Source organism: Trachurus trachurus, assembly GCF_905171665.1.
Source record: "Trachurus trachurus genome assembly, chromosome: 8".
NCBI classification, from domain to species: Eukaryota; Metazoa; Chordata; class Actinopteri; order Carangiformes; family Carangidae; genus Trachurus; species Trachurus trachurus.
In genome coordinates this window covers 259,173-275,408 of record NC_139905.1, presented here as the reverse complement: position 1 = coordinate 275,408, position 16,236 = coordinate 259,173, and the positions used below count along the sequence as shown (strand labels likewise).

At 44.3% G+C, this 16,236-nt stretch overlaps 1 protein-coding gene across 20 annotated transcripts in view; it reads left to right on the top strand.

The window, feature by feature from the left end:
* Positions 1-16,236, top strand: part of LOC310989411 (scavenger receptor cysteine-rich type 1 protein M160-like) — a 197,051-nt gene that overhangs the window by 93,041 nt on the left and 87,774 nt on the right. For 18 of the 20 annotated variants that reach the window (XM_083976466.1, XM_083976468.1, XM_083976471.1 and 15 more), the window contains one exon: positions 6,029-6,322. The exons of the other annotated variants lie outside the window; for them this stretch is intronic. In XM_083976466.1, the coding sequence (XP_083832592.1) occupies positions 6,029-6,322 (294 nt within the window). The remainder of the gene's footprint in view (positions 1-6,028; positions 6,323-16,236) is intronic. 20 annotated transcript variants of the gene reach the window in all.

Here is a 16,236-nt window from a genome sequence, read left to right as displayed (position 1 = left end):
CAGACGCACCGTGCCGTGTCACAGCCTCGCGCCGCGGAACGTGAGGGTCTGTCGGCCACAGCGGCTCGGGAAGACCGGTCCCGCCGGTGGTCGCGGTCCTTCTGTGGTACGGGTCGGTGATGCCGGTCTGCTTTGGCCCAGAGACCATCAGATTTTACCGCGGGGGGACTTTGGGGAGGACACGGTGTTGCTCCAGATGAAGACCGGGCGGGACTGTCGGCTGAGAGCTTCCTGGTTCAGCTCCCAGCTGCTGCAGCAGCGCGGGTGAGAGCAGAGCAGCTGCGGAGCAGCTGCGCTGCATCTGCATGCAGAACTCCGTTTGCAAAAGCCGAGTTATGATAAAAACTTCCAGATCATGAGCTGTCATGTGACTTTGATCGTCATCTATTTCAGTTCTCCTCGTCGTAGAGTCCCCAAATTTACATATAATGTGTATTAAAGTGTCTATTTTCATAATTTAAAAAAAAAGCAAAAAACGATAAATATCGTTTTTGGCACTCAACGCATGGGAACGAAAAACGAGAAATTACGTGGTTGGCACTCAATGAGTTAATAGACTGCGACGATTGCGTCTGAGGATTTGTCCATCATCAGTTTTCACCGTGTACGATCGTGGAGCAACTTCTTGCAGGACAGTTGCTTTTGTACTCCATCCATCAGCATCCTCAATCCTGACTGTGTTGTTGGTAGTCAGTGGAGGGAGATGGTTGTTCTGTCATAGAATGACTTTTGCATCATTTTCTGTTGTCGTAGCTTATGCTCAATCTTTGAGTGATTCTTTTGCTTTAATTTGTCGTTTTGATGACTCTGCAATGTTGTTCGGAGCTTCCTCTTCATCAGCAGTTCAGCTGGTGATAGGCCGCACTGAAGAGGTGATGCTCTGTAGCTCAATAAAGCCAGATAGGGATCCGAGTCACTGTCAGCTGCTTTCTTTAGGAGTTGCTTGAGAATGTGAACTCCTTTTTCAGCTTTCCCGTTTGATTGTGCATAGTGTGGGCTTGACGTCACATGCTTGAAATCATATTGCACTGCAAACTTCTGCCATTCTTTGCTGCTGAAGCAGGGGCCATTGTCGCTCACCACGGTGTGTGGGATGCCATGCCTGGCGAAGATAGATTTAGCATGTGTTATGACACAAGTTGATGTTGAGCTTGCTAGTAGCGCCATCTCAGGGAAGTTTGAGTAGTAATCCATTACCACTAAATAGTCTTTACCTCTGAGATGAAACAAGTCCATTCCTACTTTGTGCCATGGTGCTGTTGGCACCTCAGCTACCACCATAGGCTCTTTGCTCTGCTTGTTCCTGTGTTTCTGGCATGTTTCACATTTACTTATAAGTGTTTCAATGTCTTTGTTCAGTCCGGGCCAGAAAACCGTGTCTCTCGCCCTCCTTTTGCACTTTTCGATGCCGAGATGGCCTTCATGTATCCTGTGCAACATGTCAATTCTCAAAGCCCGTGGAATAACAATCCTGCCCTTTTTCAACAGCAGACCATCCACAGTACTAAGCTCACCTCTGACATGGTAAAATTGTGGACACGAACCAGCTGGCCATCCCTCATCCATGTTCCTCATGACATGCTGTAGCTCAGCATCCTTTGCTGTAGCCTCCGCTATTTGTCTTGACTTTGTGTCCGACACAGGCAGTGTAGCCGACAGAGGTGGGTAGAGTAGCCAAAAATTGTACTCAAGTAAGAGTATAGTTACTTTAGAATAATGTTACTCAAGTAAAAGTAAAAAGTAGCCATTCAAACATTTACTTGAGTAAGAGCAGAAAGTACTTGGTGAAAAAGCTACTCAAGTACTGAGTAACTGCTGAGTAACCTCTGATTTGTTCGTTTAATGATCAGCGCATAAATGTAGGCCTAATCAAATACACAAAAATATAATAGCAATGAAAAATTCAGATATTGCCAAAGAACAACATTTAACAACTAAGACAATAGCCTAAATGACATTTTTTTTTACGAAGGGTGTGTGTGCAGGGGGGGGGGGGGGGGGGGGGGGGGGGGGGGTCCTATTATTGGTTTCTAGTGAAACCAAAGTCACATGACCACACCCCGAAACTGGAGGGGTGGTCATGTGACTAGGGGTCACATGGGGAGGAAGAAGAATAAGATGACCTGGATGACTGAGAACCTTCACCAAAGACGATTTATATTGAATATCTTTGCCTTCACGGACATTATCCACGACATACCAGGGCTGACGTCATCCTAATCATTTACTACTTACTAACAGTTTCTCAAATTTGGGGCGGAGTGGCCGCCCTGTTTACCGCGGAGATTTTGTGTGCGGTCATGTGACTGCCTGGCTCTGTCTGATTGGTTAAACGAAGGGAAACGTCGCGAGTGGCTACATCTGATTGGTGAAACGCAGTCATGTGACAGAGGCTCGGAAGTATCTCCAAAACCTCTATGATTAAAACATTTACAAACAGATCGCACATTGGATCAATAAGAAAAAGTAGCGAGTAGCGGCCGGAATGAAGCTCAATGTAACGGAGTAAAAGTACCGCTTCTTCTGAAGAAATATACTCAAGTAAAAGTAACAAGTATGCTGCATTGAAACTACTCTTAGAAGTACAATTTATCCAAAAAGTTACTCAAGTAAATGTAACGGAGTAAATGTAGCGCGTTACTACCCACCTCTGGTAGCCGACACCATGTTCACGTGACACTGTATGTCCTCGTCTGTCGCACTCACACTGTCGCCTGTAGTTGCTCTGGATAGGGCATCAGCAAGGACTAGGTGTTTACCTGGAGTATATATCAGTTCAAAATCATACCTTTGCATCTTCATCATTAACCGCTGAATCCGTGGAGACATTTCATTCAGATTCTTTTTGATGATGGCGACCAGCGGTCGATGATCAGTTTCAACTGTGAAAGACGGCAGGCCGTACACGTAGCTATGAAACCGCTCCAAACCATACGCCAGTCCCAAACATTCTTTTTCGATCTGAGCGTATCGGCATTCAGATTTTGTCATAGCCCGAGATGCATAGGCTACCGGTTTCCAGTGCTCACCCTCAGCCTGGAGTAGAACGGCACCAATACCATCCTTGGAAGCATCTGTAGACACTTTTATCCTCTTCGTGTGGTCATAAAATGACAACACAGGTGCTGTGGTCAGTGTGTTCTTGAGTTTTTGCCACTCATGCTCATGTTTCACTGTCCATTTAAACTCACAGTCCCTGTGCAGAAGCTCTCGTATGCATGATGTCTTTGCTGTCAGATTGGGAATGAATTTACCTATGAAATTCACCATCCCCATGACGCGTAGCACCCCTGTCTTGTCTGTGGGCCTTGGCATGTTCTGTATTGCATGTATTTTGTCTTTATCTGGTTGGACACCACGTGCAGACAGCTTGTCTCCCAGGAAGAGGATCTCTTGAACACCAAACTCACATTTACTCTTGTTGAGTTTCAGTCCATACTTTTGTATGCGTTCCATAACTCTGTTCAGCCTCTCGTTGTGCTCTTGGGCTGTGGAACCCCATATGATGATGTCATCAATGTAGACTCAGACTCCATCCAAGCCCTCGATGATCTGCTCCATCGCTCTGTGAAATATTTCAGGTCCTGACTTGATTCCAAAAGGCAGTCTGAGAAAGCAGTGTCTGCCGAAGGGCGTATTAAAGGTACAGTACTTGGTGCTGCTTTCATCCAGTTTCAGCTGCCAGAAGCCTTGTGAGGCGTCAAGCTTTGTGAAGTAGTTGGCACCTGACATTTCACTGATGATCTCTTCACGTGTAGGTATTTGATAATGTTCACGCTTTATGCTCTCATTTAGGTCTTTAGGGTCCATACATATTCTCAACTCACCATTCTTTTTCTTTGTGATGACCATTGAGTTGACCCAGTCTGTAGGCTCATTAACCTTTTTGATCACCCCCAGCATGATCATTCTGTCGAGTTCTTTCTTTAGGCAGTATTTCAGTGGCGCCGGAACTCTGCGTGCTGCATGCACAACTGGTTGGGCTCCTTCTTTCAACTGTATTTTATATGTGAAGGGCAAAACCCCAAAACCCTTGAAAACATCTGAAAAGTTCTGAACAATTGTGTCCATAGAGTCATTTGTTGGGTTTATGGTTGGGATGATGCGATACACTCTTCTCACAAGCCCCAGTTCTTCACAGGCTCTGTCACCAAGAAGTGATTCCCGTCCCTCATTCACAACAAAGAAGAATAGGTGGTGCACTTTTCCTTTAACTGTGACACTCAACCTGCATGTGCCCAAACATTTGATTGGCCGCCCATTGTAGTCTTTCAGTCCAGATTCTTTTCTTTTTATTTGTGGCTTATTTTTCATTGCCTTCACATCACAAGTGCTTATGAGATTTGCTTTCGCACCAGTGTCCAATCTCATGGTGACTACAGTCCCATTTATCATTAGAGGAGCTATCCACTTATCTTCTGTAGTGACATCATTTACATTGTCTGGCTTATTTATTTGTTCACTTTCACAATTCACCATTCCAACAAAGAACGTGTCACTTAGATCAGGCTCGTCTATTAAGTTTACAGTTTTTCCTTTCTTCCCCTCCTTCCGTTTGGAGAAGCATTGTTTAGCAAAATGATTCTTGCCTTGGCAAGTGGAGCATTGCTTACCAAACGCTGGACACTGTCTAGGCTTGTGCTGTGAGCGGCAGCGCTTGCAGTTTATCATCACGTCCTCCTGCTGTGCAGGCCGGGTCTGTGTGCGCCGTCTCCGCTGATACGACACTGCTCCAACCGCTGCCGCGCTGTCGCTCTGCGCCGAGGCGACTGCAGACATCTCGCTGAACGTCCTCACGTGCCTTTGGGACAGCTCACTGGCCTGGCAGATCTTAATGGCTCCTGCCAGCGTCAGCTCCATCTCCCGTAGTAGCCTCTCTCTGACCTTTTTATCCTCCACGCCGAATACAATCTGGTCCCGGTTCATGGAGTCCGTCAGCGTCGCAAAGTTGCAGGACTGCGCCTTTAGCCGCAAGTCCGTCAGGAAGCTATCGAAGGGCTCATGCTGCCGCTGTGTACGAGACCGAAACACGTACCTCTCGTACGTCTCGTTCTTCTTCGGAGAACAGTGAGTATCAAACTTGCTAAGCACTACATCCAACTTTTCATTATCTTCAGGACTGTCAAACACGAACGTGTTAAATACTTCTATGGCCTGTGGCCCTGCTATCGTTAGCAGCAGCGCTACCTTTCTTGCTTCCGGCTTAGCCTCGAGTCCCATAGCAGCAACATAAAGGTGAAACTGTTGTTTGAAGGTGCGCCAGTTCTCGTCGACATTCCCCGTTAGTTTCAAACTTTCCGGTGGTTTTAAATCCATGTCGCCCATTCGAGTTTACTCCTGGTACCATGTCATGTTCGTGTTCCAAGGATGAGGCCGTGTGGATAGCAAGTTACTTAGTTTAATGTCTCACGTTCTCAACAACATACATGTGGCTCCATGCAGTCTTGCTCTACCCCGCTATATGGTACAGTAAACTGACTACTAACCAGTACTGCCGCCTAGCGGTCAAACATGTAATAACATCCAATCATAACAGTGTGGACATTCACTCGATCAACGGTATAAGAGCATCGGTCAAGAAGAAGCATCTCAACCAGGTTGTTCTGGAGTTAAATACCTCAGTAGCGCTACTATCAGACTGAACTCCTTTAATACCATACGTGTATTTTAATTTTTCTGTCTTGACATCAGTTTGAAATCTGCCTTGACAACTGCTGCCATCCTGGTGTTTGACTTAGTCATTTTGTGAAGCCACAGATAAGATCATGTTTCCCAATCAGCTCAGTGTGATGAAGGCTGCTCCTTTGCTCCTTGCTGTCAGAGGTTGTGACTTAAATGTACATTGTAATAGCAACTCTCTTGTTGTCATTGTTTTAAATCAGTGTCATTCTGCATGCCACCACAAGATGGAGCCAAAGTAATTAATCTTCACCTGCTCAGGTACAAGTGGAGCTACAGGTTGGATTTGTTCATTTCTGTTTGAATTAAACTCACTTCTTTTACTCTTCACTCTCTTCCCTGTGTTCAGAGCCTGTCAGGTTGGTGGGAGGAGCCAGTCGCTGTGCAGGTGACCTGCAGCTGAAACTAGGAGAGTGGAGACCAGTGGACAGCAGCTCCTGGAACCTGAAGGCAGCATCTGTAGCATGTAGAGATCTGGACTGTGGCTCTGCTGTTTCAATAAGAAGAAGAGAGGAGTCCTCAAAGAGGTCTGTGTGGTGGATCGACACTGACTGTGTTCAGTCTGGATCTACCCTGAGGGAGTGTTCATCATCATCATCATCATCAGATTCCTCTTCCTCCACCGTGGAGATCACCTGTTCAGGTGAGTCCATCAGTGACATCATCAGTGACAGTCAGGTTCAGTGTCTTCCTTCCTTTGTTGTGGAGACAGAAATGTTCAGTAACTTGTTCCTTTAGTATTTAAGTGAGTGAAGGTGAAGGTCTGGTGGTGATAGTCTCCGTGGCGACCCGTAGCTCCTGTCTGCTAGAACACCCAACACCTCAACTGTGATGGAGTCCCAACTCACACACTCACAGAGCGTCGTCCGACAACAGTTCACAGTCCGTTACTGATCAAACACAACGCTTACCACACACAGTCCACTGCTGTCAACTCCATGCCATTAACTCTCAGCTCCTCCTTCTTCCTCATGCTCAGCTCCACCCAGAGGTTTAAGTCTTATTATATTTAATAAGTCACACATTTTAAACAGAAATTATTTGTACATTTTAATATCTTATTTATCTTAAAGTATTATTTATGTAATAAGAAAAAAAGAGAAAATACCAAGGCACCAAGGCACTACTTGAATATAAATATTAAAATGCCTTTATTGCATTAAGGGCCAAACTTAGTAAAAAAAAAGACGCTGTTATTTATGTCAATTTAACTTCACCATAATAACTGGTGTTTTATCTTGAACTTATTCCCCGGAGAGAATAAAATTAAATTATAGCTGCTGCGCAGCGATGGGTCGGGTCCGGGCTACTTTTGGGCAAATTTAGGCAATTCTGAGCAACAAACAGGAGAATAGGAAGACCCACAACCTCTGGAAGCAAAGACCATTGTCTATCACACTGAGCTAATTGATAAGTGGCAGTTCAACAGTGGCTTCACAAATTGAGTAAGCCATTCACTGTCGTGTAGGCAGATTTGAAACCACAGTAAAAAGAAAAATCAGTTTATGAGGTAAAATAATGATATGTATTTGTTAAACTTCTACTGTGACTCTAAGATGTTAGGAGCCTTCGCACATGGTCCAGTCCAAGCTATTTGGATTTATAAATTTAGAGGCTTGCTGTGATGCCACCATCTTGTCTTTCGTGTTGAGGACATCTGACATTTTGATCTGTCATCATCATCATCATCATCATCACCCTTGCTGGGTCTCAAACTCACAATCTCTGACACCAAGAACCAGCTCCTAACTCGCTGAGCTAATTGGCTGGTAGTGAGGCCTGCTGTGTAGCTTCATTTATCCACTCAGATGGTCAATGCCCGGGCAGCTGTTGTCAAGGCAGATTTCGAAAATGGTCAAAATGTCAGAAATTCTGTTATCTAAACAAAAATCTGATAATACATGGGATCTGGCATGGGGTTGGACATTTCTGTAAGGTTTGGTGAGTTTTCACCCATGGAAAGTATGATTTCCTTGGAAGTAGAAAGAAGAAGATGACACTGGACCTTTGTGCAAAATTTAGTGAGCTTTCGCCCATGGTCCAGTCCAAGCTATTTGTTTTGTAATTTTAATTTAGAGGCTTGCTGTGATGTCACCATGAGGACATCTGGCATTTTGATGTGTCATTATCATCATCACTCTTGCTGGGTTTTGAACCCACATCCCCTTGCACCACAAACCAGCGCTTAACTCACTGAGCTAATTATCTGGAAGTGAGACATGGTGTGTGTCTTCTCAAATAGACTCAAGGAGTCAGTGTCCGGGCAGCAGTTGTGAACGCAGATTTCAAAAATGGTCAAAATGTCAGAAATTCTGTTATCTAAACAAAAATCCGATAATACATAAATTGCATCTAAACAGCATGGAAATGTTGGTGATTTGTTTTTATTATAAGTGTTTTGCTTCATAAGAGAAAATCTGATGTTTAAAAATTCCTCCCTTACATTGACTGCAGTTGTTCCCATGAGAGCAGAATTCAAAATGTTCTCAAAAATTCAGTTTTTGAGACAAAATTCTGATATTTGCCAAACTTCATCAACCATGACTCCAGAATATTCTCTTTTTTTCAGGAAGATTGAAAATGTATTTAGCAAGAATTTGATGGTATATGTTTACAGTACTGTTTACAGTCAAATGTTTTCATGCACTGTAGGCTCAATTTTTGATTAATCAAAAATCCAAGAAACAAGTTTTGTGGAGGACGGTCTGGAGATGCTCTGTAGCAAGTTTGGTGTCAATTGAGCAAAAATTGTGGGAGGAGATACATTTTAAAAGTTTTACAGTTATTGAAAAAAACAGAGTGATGGACTTCATAATTTGTAATAAGTTTAAGTTGACAAAAGTTTCAGCAGTATTGAGGCTACATTGTGGTGAAGTTTCAACACTGTAGCATCTACCGTTGGTTTAAACGCTTATTGTGCCCCCCCTAGTAGGGGGGGGCACATGTCCTTGGAGTTGAGTGAATCTGGCATGGGTTTGGACGTTTCTGCAGAGTTTGGTGAGTTTTCACCCATGGGAAGTATGACTTCCTTGGAAGAAGAAGAAGAAGAAGAAGAAGAAGAAGAAGAAGAAGAAGAAGAAGAAGAAGAAGAAGAAGAAGAAGGAGAAGAAGAATTCCTAGGAATACAATAGTGTCCTGGCAGCTGCACGACTTTTGGAAATGTGTTTAGTCTATTTCGGCTTTTCTGACTCAGTCTGTCAGACTTAAAGCTTGAGAGACCCTCTTAGTCAGAAAAGCCGAAATAGACTAAACACATTTCCAAAAGTCGTGCAGTTCTGATTTCGTAATATATGGTTCGGGGGCCCAAGACAAACGCGTAGATGTGTGTTCGGTCCTGATTGAGCCATTACTTTTCGAGAGGCGGGGCTTCAAACAGCCGCATTCCTCTGTATCCCTGAGGCCGCCGTTTCCATAGAAACCGACCAAATCACTTGAAACTTGGCCTGTGGACTCATGGTGAGGCCCTTATCCATTACCCCGACACCCAACTCTGTGGGAGCATGGGAAAGCCAAGTGGCCCCCCGGGGCCCCCAGGGGCCCCTAGAGCAACGGGACCAAAATGTTCTGATAGAGGACTCTCTGATATACAACATATTTATATTTCATGATGATAACATAAAGCGTGTATGTTTTGTTGAGAAAAAGCAGGAATGGCTGGATTCACTTTGATGTTTGACCCCTGTGACCTTTGACACTTACCAATTGGCTTTATGCACAGCTCCCCTACTTCCTGATCGTACACCAGCTCCTTTAGCTAAAAGTTCTGCCTGATAGGCCAAAGCATCTGGAAGCTATTAAAGAATTGCTGTTTAAACATTTCTCCTTCAATAAGAGGTCAGAGAAAGGAGCATTGCTTTTTGGCTATTTGTGACCCTTCTGAATGTCACAGAGCTCTGAATCTTTGCACACACAATCTACTAGACATTCTGGACAACCTATCAAAATCTCAGCTTCCCGCATCAAAGTCTTGGTGTTTTATTCAAGGAAACGGGGTCAAAAAAGGTCACAAATCAGTGACCTTTGACACTTGTGAAGGTCGCACGGGTTTGAAACTGCACATGGTGGATGGCCTTAGGCCCCGGACAAATACATGAAACTTTCAGCCTTATAACCCCAAGGATGTAGACGTTATTAGACAAAAGGCTTCTAAATCTAGGCTTTGAAGGCCGAGAAACGAGCCTGGACAGTCAGCTGTGACCCTTCTGGACGTCCGACAGGTCTGAAATTCTACAGAAACTTTGTCCCTAGTGCTCTGAACAAAATCAAATCAAAATCTCAGCTTCCCGCATCAAAGTCTTAGTGATTTATTCAAGGAAACAGGGTCAAAAAGGTTAAATTTAACACTAATCAGTTACCTCTGACCCTTGAATTCATAATAATGTTTTTCAGATAAAAAATAAAATTTCACTCATTTCACTCATTGAATTAAAAATTACAATAAATGTGATGTGATGTGGACCAGAAAGATGCTGGTGAAAATTATGAAAAAAAAGAAAGAAGTCAAGCCAACTTTTATGCACTTTATTGTTGAATTTTAACAATATAGCACCGTTTTTTTATTCAATGTAGAAAACAAAAAAGATGTTAAGACCTTTTAGTTACTAAGAAAATAATATAAGCTCAATTTGTTTTATTTTTTCATTTGCTGGTAACAGCAAGCTCAATCAATCAGACACGTCGCTGATAAATATGAGGATTATGGGTAATGTAGTGCTTCTCCGTGATATAACATTGGAAACAAAGCGTGTTTTCTTAAAATAAAGTTGATATTACACAGGGCTTTTGGACTCAGCAGAAGCACATAATATTGTTACACAGTCTTCCTTGGATGGTTACAGCATTATGGCTAATAATCAGATCTTTCTTCAGAATATTGATTAAACAGAGCAGCTTTTTGAATGCGGAAGTGGTCTTCACCTGTAGAATCCACAACCCCCCCCCCCCCCCCCCCCCGTCTGACGTAGCTTCCGACCTAATTTATTTCTTTATTGATTATTCTGCACCAAACACCATGATCACTAAATGAATGAATAAATAACCGAACGGACGTCCTTGCCAAAAGCTACGTCAGACACAGCAGCATCAGGTTCAATAAAGCTTTAAGGAAAAGTTAAAAAAAAAAAAAAAAAAAAAAAAAGTTTTCCTCTGCTCACAGCGTCTGTCAGTGCCGCAGCCGGCTCGGCTGGATCACTTGCTCTGAGCGTCACATATCGCCGCGAAGGGGACTGCATTGGAATCAACTGAAAGCCGAGAGCGTCAAAACCTGACGAAAAACGGGCACCTCATGAGTCAGGCATGTGACGATGAGGGACAGTGACCGTTCGTCAGGCTGTTGACGCACTGGGAGTGAGAACGTGTTGCAGGGAAAGGATGTGGCTAACGGTAGCATGGGCTAATGTTTATGGATGTAAGTAAGTAAGTAAGTAAGTACTTTATTTGTATAGCACCCTTCTCAGTACGAATACACAGAGTGCTTCACAGCATAGATAAAACCATCATACAGTATAACAATACGCAATAAAATATAGAAAGTACTGTGCATATTACATAGTAACAGCACAGATAACAACATAGGAGAACATCAAGTGGCACTTGAACGATGCCCCGAGCTTAAGTCTAACACATAAGCAGTATAAACAGTTTATATCAGATTGCATAACTCATCTCTAAGCCAACACTAGACCATTTAGAACACATTCACAACATCAATCAATATACATTTTGTTCAACATGTTTAACATGTATATTGAATTGTCTTTGTTCATAAGTTCAGTCTATCAGGCTTTCTGATTTCTCTTGTGGACCTTCTTAACTCAGGTTCGCTTGGAGTAGGTGTGTGAGAGCCAGTGTTACAGTCCATAGCAGGTGTGGGAATTACCTGAGATTCACCACAGGTTACACTGAGCTCACCAACAGTCCCTTGAGGAGTCTTTAACTCATTGAGTGCCGCGCTCATTTCCAAAGTTTTAGTCAAGTGTACCGGCAATTTAGACCATTTTTGACTTTTTATGTAGAGCCATAGTGTATTCTATATTATTGCCACCAACACATACTGTAGCTCAATTGAAAGGTTTAACTTTATGCTTCAAATGACCACAAACCGTTTGTTTCTACGTGCCTCCGTTCCTGAGAAAAGTCAAGCTAAACATGGCTGGGTTTCACCAAAATCCCTCCTTTTTTTCTAGAAAAGGAGATAGAGCGTCTTTTATGAAAGGTGCGCTGTTTGTGTCTGTCGCTCTTCTCACACTCGCATTTCTGGATCAAAGGGCTCGTATAAGATAAATATATACAACAATGGTTGTTCTATTCACAAAACCACCAGCGGGGGCGGGGGGGGCGCCACTAAACAACAATAACACAGACGCACCGTGCCGTGTCACAGCCTCGCGCCGCGGAACGTGAGGGTCTGTCGGCCACAGCGGCTCGCTCTCACCGGTCCCGCCGGTGGTCGCGGTCCTTCTGTGGTACGGGTCGGTGATGCCGGTCTGCTTTGGCCCAGAGACCATCAGATTTTACCGCGGGGGGACTTTGGGGAGGACACGGTGTTGCTCCAGATGAAGACCGGGCGGGACTGTCGGCTGAGAGCTTCCTGGTTCAGCTCCCAGCTGCTGCAGCAGCGCGGGTGAGAGCAGAGCAGCTGCGGAGCAGCTGCGCTGCATCTGCATGCAGAACTCCGTTTGCAAAAGCCGAGTTATGATAAAAACTTCCAGATCATGAGCTGTCATGTGACTTTGATCGTCATCTATTTCAGTTCTCCTCGTCGTAGAGTCCCCAAATTTACATATAATGTGTATTAAAGTGTCTATTTTCATAATTTAAAAAAAAAGCAAAAAACGATAAATATCGTTTTTGGCACTCAACGCATGGGAACGAAAAACGAGAAATTACGTGGTTGGCACTCAATGAGTTAATAGACTGCGACGATTGCGTCTGAGGATTTGTCCATCATCAGTTTTCACCGTGTACGATCGTGGAGCAACTTCTTGCAGGACAGTTGCTTTTGTACTCCATCCATCAGCATCCTCAATCCTGACTGTGTTGTTGGTAGTCAGTGGAGGGAGATGGTTGTTCTGTCATAGAATGACTTTTGCATCATTTTCTGTTGTCGTAGCTTATGCTCAATCTTTGAGTGATTCTTTTGCTTTAATTTGTCGTTTTGATGACTCTGCAATGTTGTTCGGAGCTTCCTCTTCATCAGCAGTTCAGCTGGTGATAGGCCGCACTGAAGAGGTGATGCTCTGTAGCTCAATAAAGCCAGATAGGGATCCGAGTCACTGTCAGCTGCTTTCTTTAGGAGTTGCTTGAGAATGTGAACTCCTTTTTCAGCTTTCCCGTTTGATTGTGCATAGTGTGGGCTTGACGTCACATGCTTGAAATCATATTGCACTGCAAACTTCTGCCATTCTTTGCTGCTGAAGCAGGGGCCATTGTCGCTCACCACGGTGTGTGGGATGCCATGCCTGGCGAAGATAGATTTAGCATGTGTTATGACACAAGTTGATGTTGAGCTTGCTAGTAGCGCCATCTCAGGGAAGTTTGAGTAGTAATCCATTACCACTAAATAGTCTTTACCTCTGAGATGAAACAAGTCCATTCCTACTTTGTGCCATGGTGCTGTTGGCACCTCAGCTACCACCATAGGCTCTTTGCTCTGCTTGTTCCTGTGTTTCTGGCATGTTTCACATTTACTTATAAGTGTTTCAATGTCTTTGTTCAGTCCGGGCCAGAAAACCGTGTCTCTCGCCCTCCTTTTGCACTTTTCGATGCCGAGATGGCCTTCATGTATCCTGTGCAACATGTCAATTCTCAAAGCCCGTGGAATAACAATCCTGCCCTTTTTCAACAGCAGACCATCCACAGTACTAAGCTCACCTCTGACATGGTAAAATTGTGGACACGAACCAGCTGGCCATCCCTCATCCATGTTCCTCATGACATGCTGTAGCTCAGCATCCTTTGCTGTAGCCTCCGCTATTTGTCTTGACTTTGTGTCCGACACAGGCAGTGTAGCCGACACCATGTTCACGTGACACTGTATGTCCTCGTCTGTCGCACTCACACTGTCGCCTGTAGTTGCTCTGGATAGGGCATCAGCAAGGACTAGGTGTTTACCTGGAGTATATATCAGTTCAAAATCATACCTTTGCATCTTCATCATTAACCGCTGAATCCGTGGAGACATTTCATTCAGATTCTTTTTGATGATGGCGACCAGCGGTCGATGATCAGTTTCAACTGTGAAAGACGGCAGGCCGTACACGTAGCTATGAAACCGCTCCAAACCATACGCCAGTCCCAAACATTCTTTTTCGATCTGAGCGTATCGGCATTCAGATTTTGTCATAGCCCGAGATGCATAGGCTACCGGTTTCCAGTGCTCACCCTCAGCCTGGAGTAGAACGGCACCAATACCATCCTTGGAAGCATCTGTAGACACTTTTATCCTCTTCGTGTGGTCATAAAATGACAACACAGGTGCTGTGGTCAGTGTGTTCTTGAGTTTTTGCCACTCATGCTCATGTTTCACTGTCCATTTAAACTCACAGTCCCTGTGCAGAAGCTCTCGTATGCATGATGTCTTTGCTGTCAGATTGGGAATGAATTTACCTATGAAATTCACCATCCCCATGACGCGTAGCACCCCTGTCTTGTCTGTGGGCCTTGGCATGTTCTGTATTGCATGTATTTTGTCTTTATCTGGTTGGACACCACGTGCAGACAGCTTGTCTCCCAGGAAGAGGATCTCTTGAACACCAAACTCACATTTACTCTTGTTGAGTTTCAGTCCATACTTTTGTATGCGTTCCATAACTCTGTTCAGCCTCTCGTTGTGCTCTTGGGCTGTGGAACCCCATATGATGATGTCATCAATGTAGACTCAGACTCCATCCAAGCCCTCGATGATCTGCTCCATCGCTCTGTGAAATATTTCAGGTCCTGACTTGATTCCAAAAGGCAGTCTGAGAAAGCAGTGTCTGCCGAAGGGCGTATTAAAGGTACAGTACTTGGTGCTGCTTTCATCCAGTTTCAGCTGCCAGAAGCCTTGTGAGGCGTCAAGCTTTGTGAAGTAGTTGGCACCTGACATTTCACTGATGATCTCTTCACGTGTAGGTATTTGATAATGTTCACGCTTTATGCTCTCATTTAGGTCTTTAGGGTCCATACATATTCTCAACTCACCATTCTTTTTCTTTGTGATGACCATTGAGTTGACCCAGTCTGTAGGCTCATTAACCTTTTTGATCACCCCCAGCATGATCATTCTGTCGAGTTCTTTCTTTAGGCAGTATTTCAGTGGCGCCGGAACTCTGCGTGCTGCATGCACAACTGGTTGGGCTCCTTCTTTCAACTGTATTTTATATGTGAAGGGCAAAACCCCAAAACCCTTGAAAACATCTGAAAAGTTCTGAACAATTGTGTCCATAGCAGTGTTAATTTCGTCAGACGAGACGAGACGAAAAATATTCGTCAACGATGTTTTTTTTCATGACGAAAACGAGACGAAGACGAGACGAAATCAATGCCCTTAAACACTGACTGTGACCAAATTTACACGCATTTTTTGTTGACGAAAAAAGACGAGACGAAATCTACTTAATCAAATAAAAACTTAATAAAATGTCTCTTTCTTTTTTCGTCACAGACTTTTAAATTAGCTACAATCCAAAAAGTGCCTTCACTGGATGCATGCATGTCATGTTTTTATCCTCCTGCGCTGCTGCCAGGGGTGTGTGTGTGTGTGTGTGTGTGCCTGAGTGAGGAACACACACACACTATGTGCTATGTGCGGCGAGTAGGCTACAAACTGGTTATGGGGGGCGGGGGGCGCATGGCCATTGCAGGGGGGCTGCGGGCGCTGTAAACCGGCGGCGGAATCGCTGCGAAGCTCCGAGCAACGGAGATCATGTGCGAGCCGGAGCCTCCCGTTCACATCATTGCATTTGTCAATCGCCGTGTTTTATTTTGAAAATTAACCGGATTCTCTCGTTGTTTCTTTGTGCGACTTCCTGCCCAGCTTGACAGCATCGCTGGCGGCTCGCGGCCGCGGCGCTGCTGCTGTGAACCAGGGCGATATGGCTCCGGTGTGAACGACACAATCGTTAACATCAAAGGGCTCCGCGGCTACTCGCGGCGCTTCTGCGGCCGGTGTGTCCCTGGCGTAAACGCGTCTCCGCGCTGGTCGGTCGCTTCTGCGCTGTGTGTGTGTGTGTGTGTGTGTGTGTGTGTGTGTGTGCATCTCTGTTTAGATACTGACAAATAGCCTACATAAACGCACACACAAGCTGGAAAGTTGGCTCATCTGACAGCTGCCTGTCAATATTGGTTAGATTAGTTGTGATTAACATTACTGTCAATCTGCTTTCAAAGACTAAAAAAATACTATTGACTAACTAGACTAAAATACTTTGGATTTTCTTTGACTAAAACTAGACTAAAATGCCAAGACTTTTCGTCGACTAAATGTGACTAAACAAAAAAGAATACAAGCTGACTAAATATGACTAAAACTTATAAGGGCATTTGACACAAGACTAAGACTAAAACTAAATTGAAAAA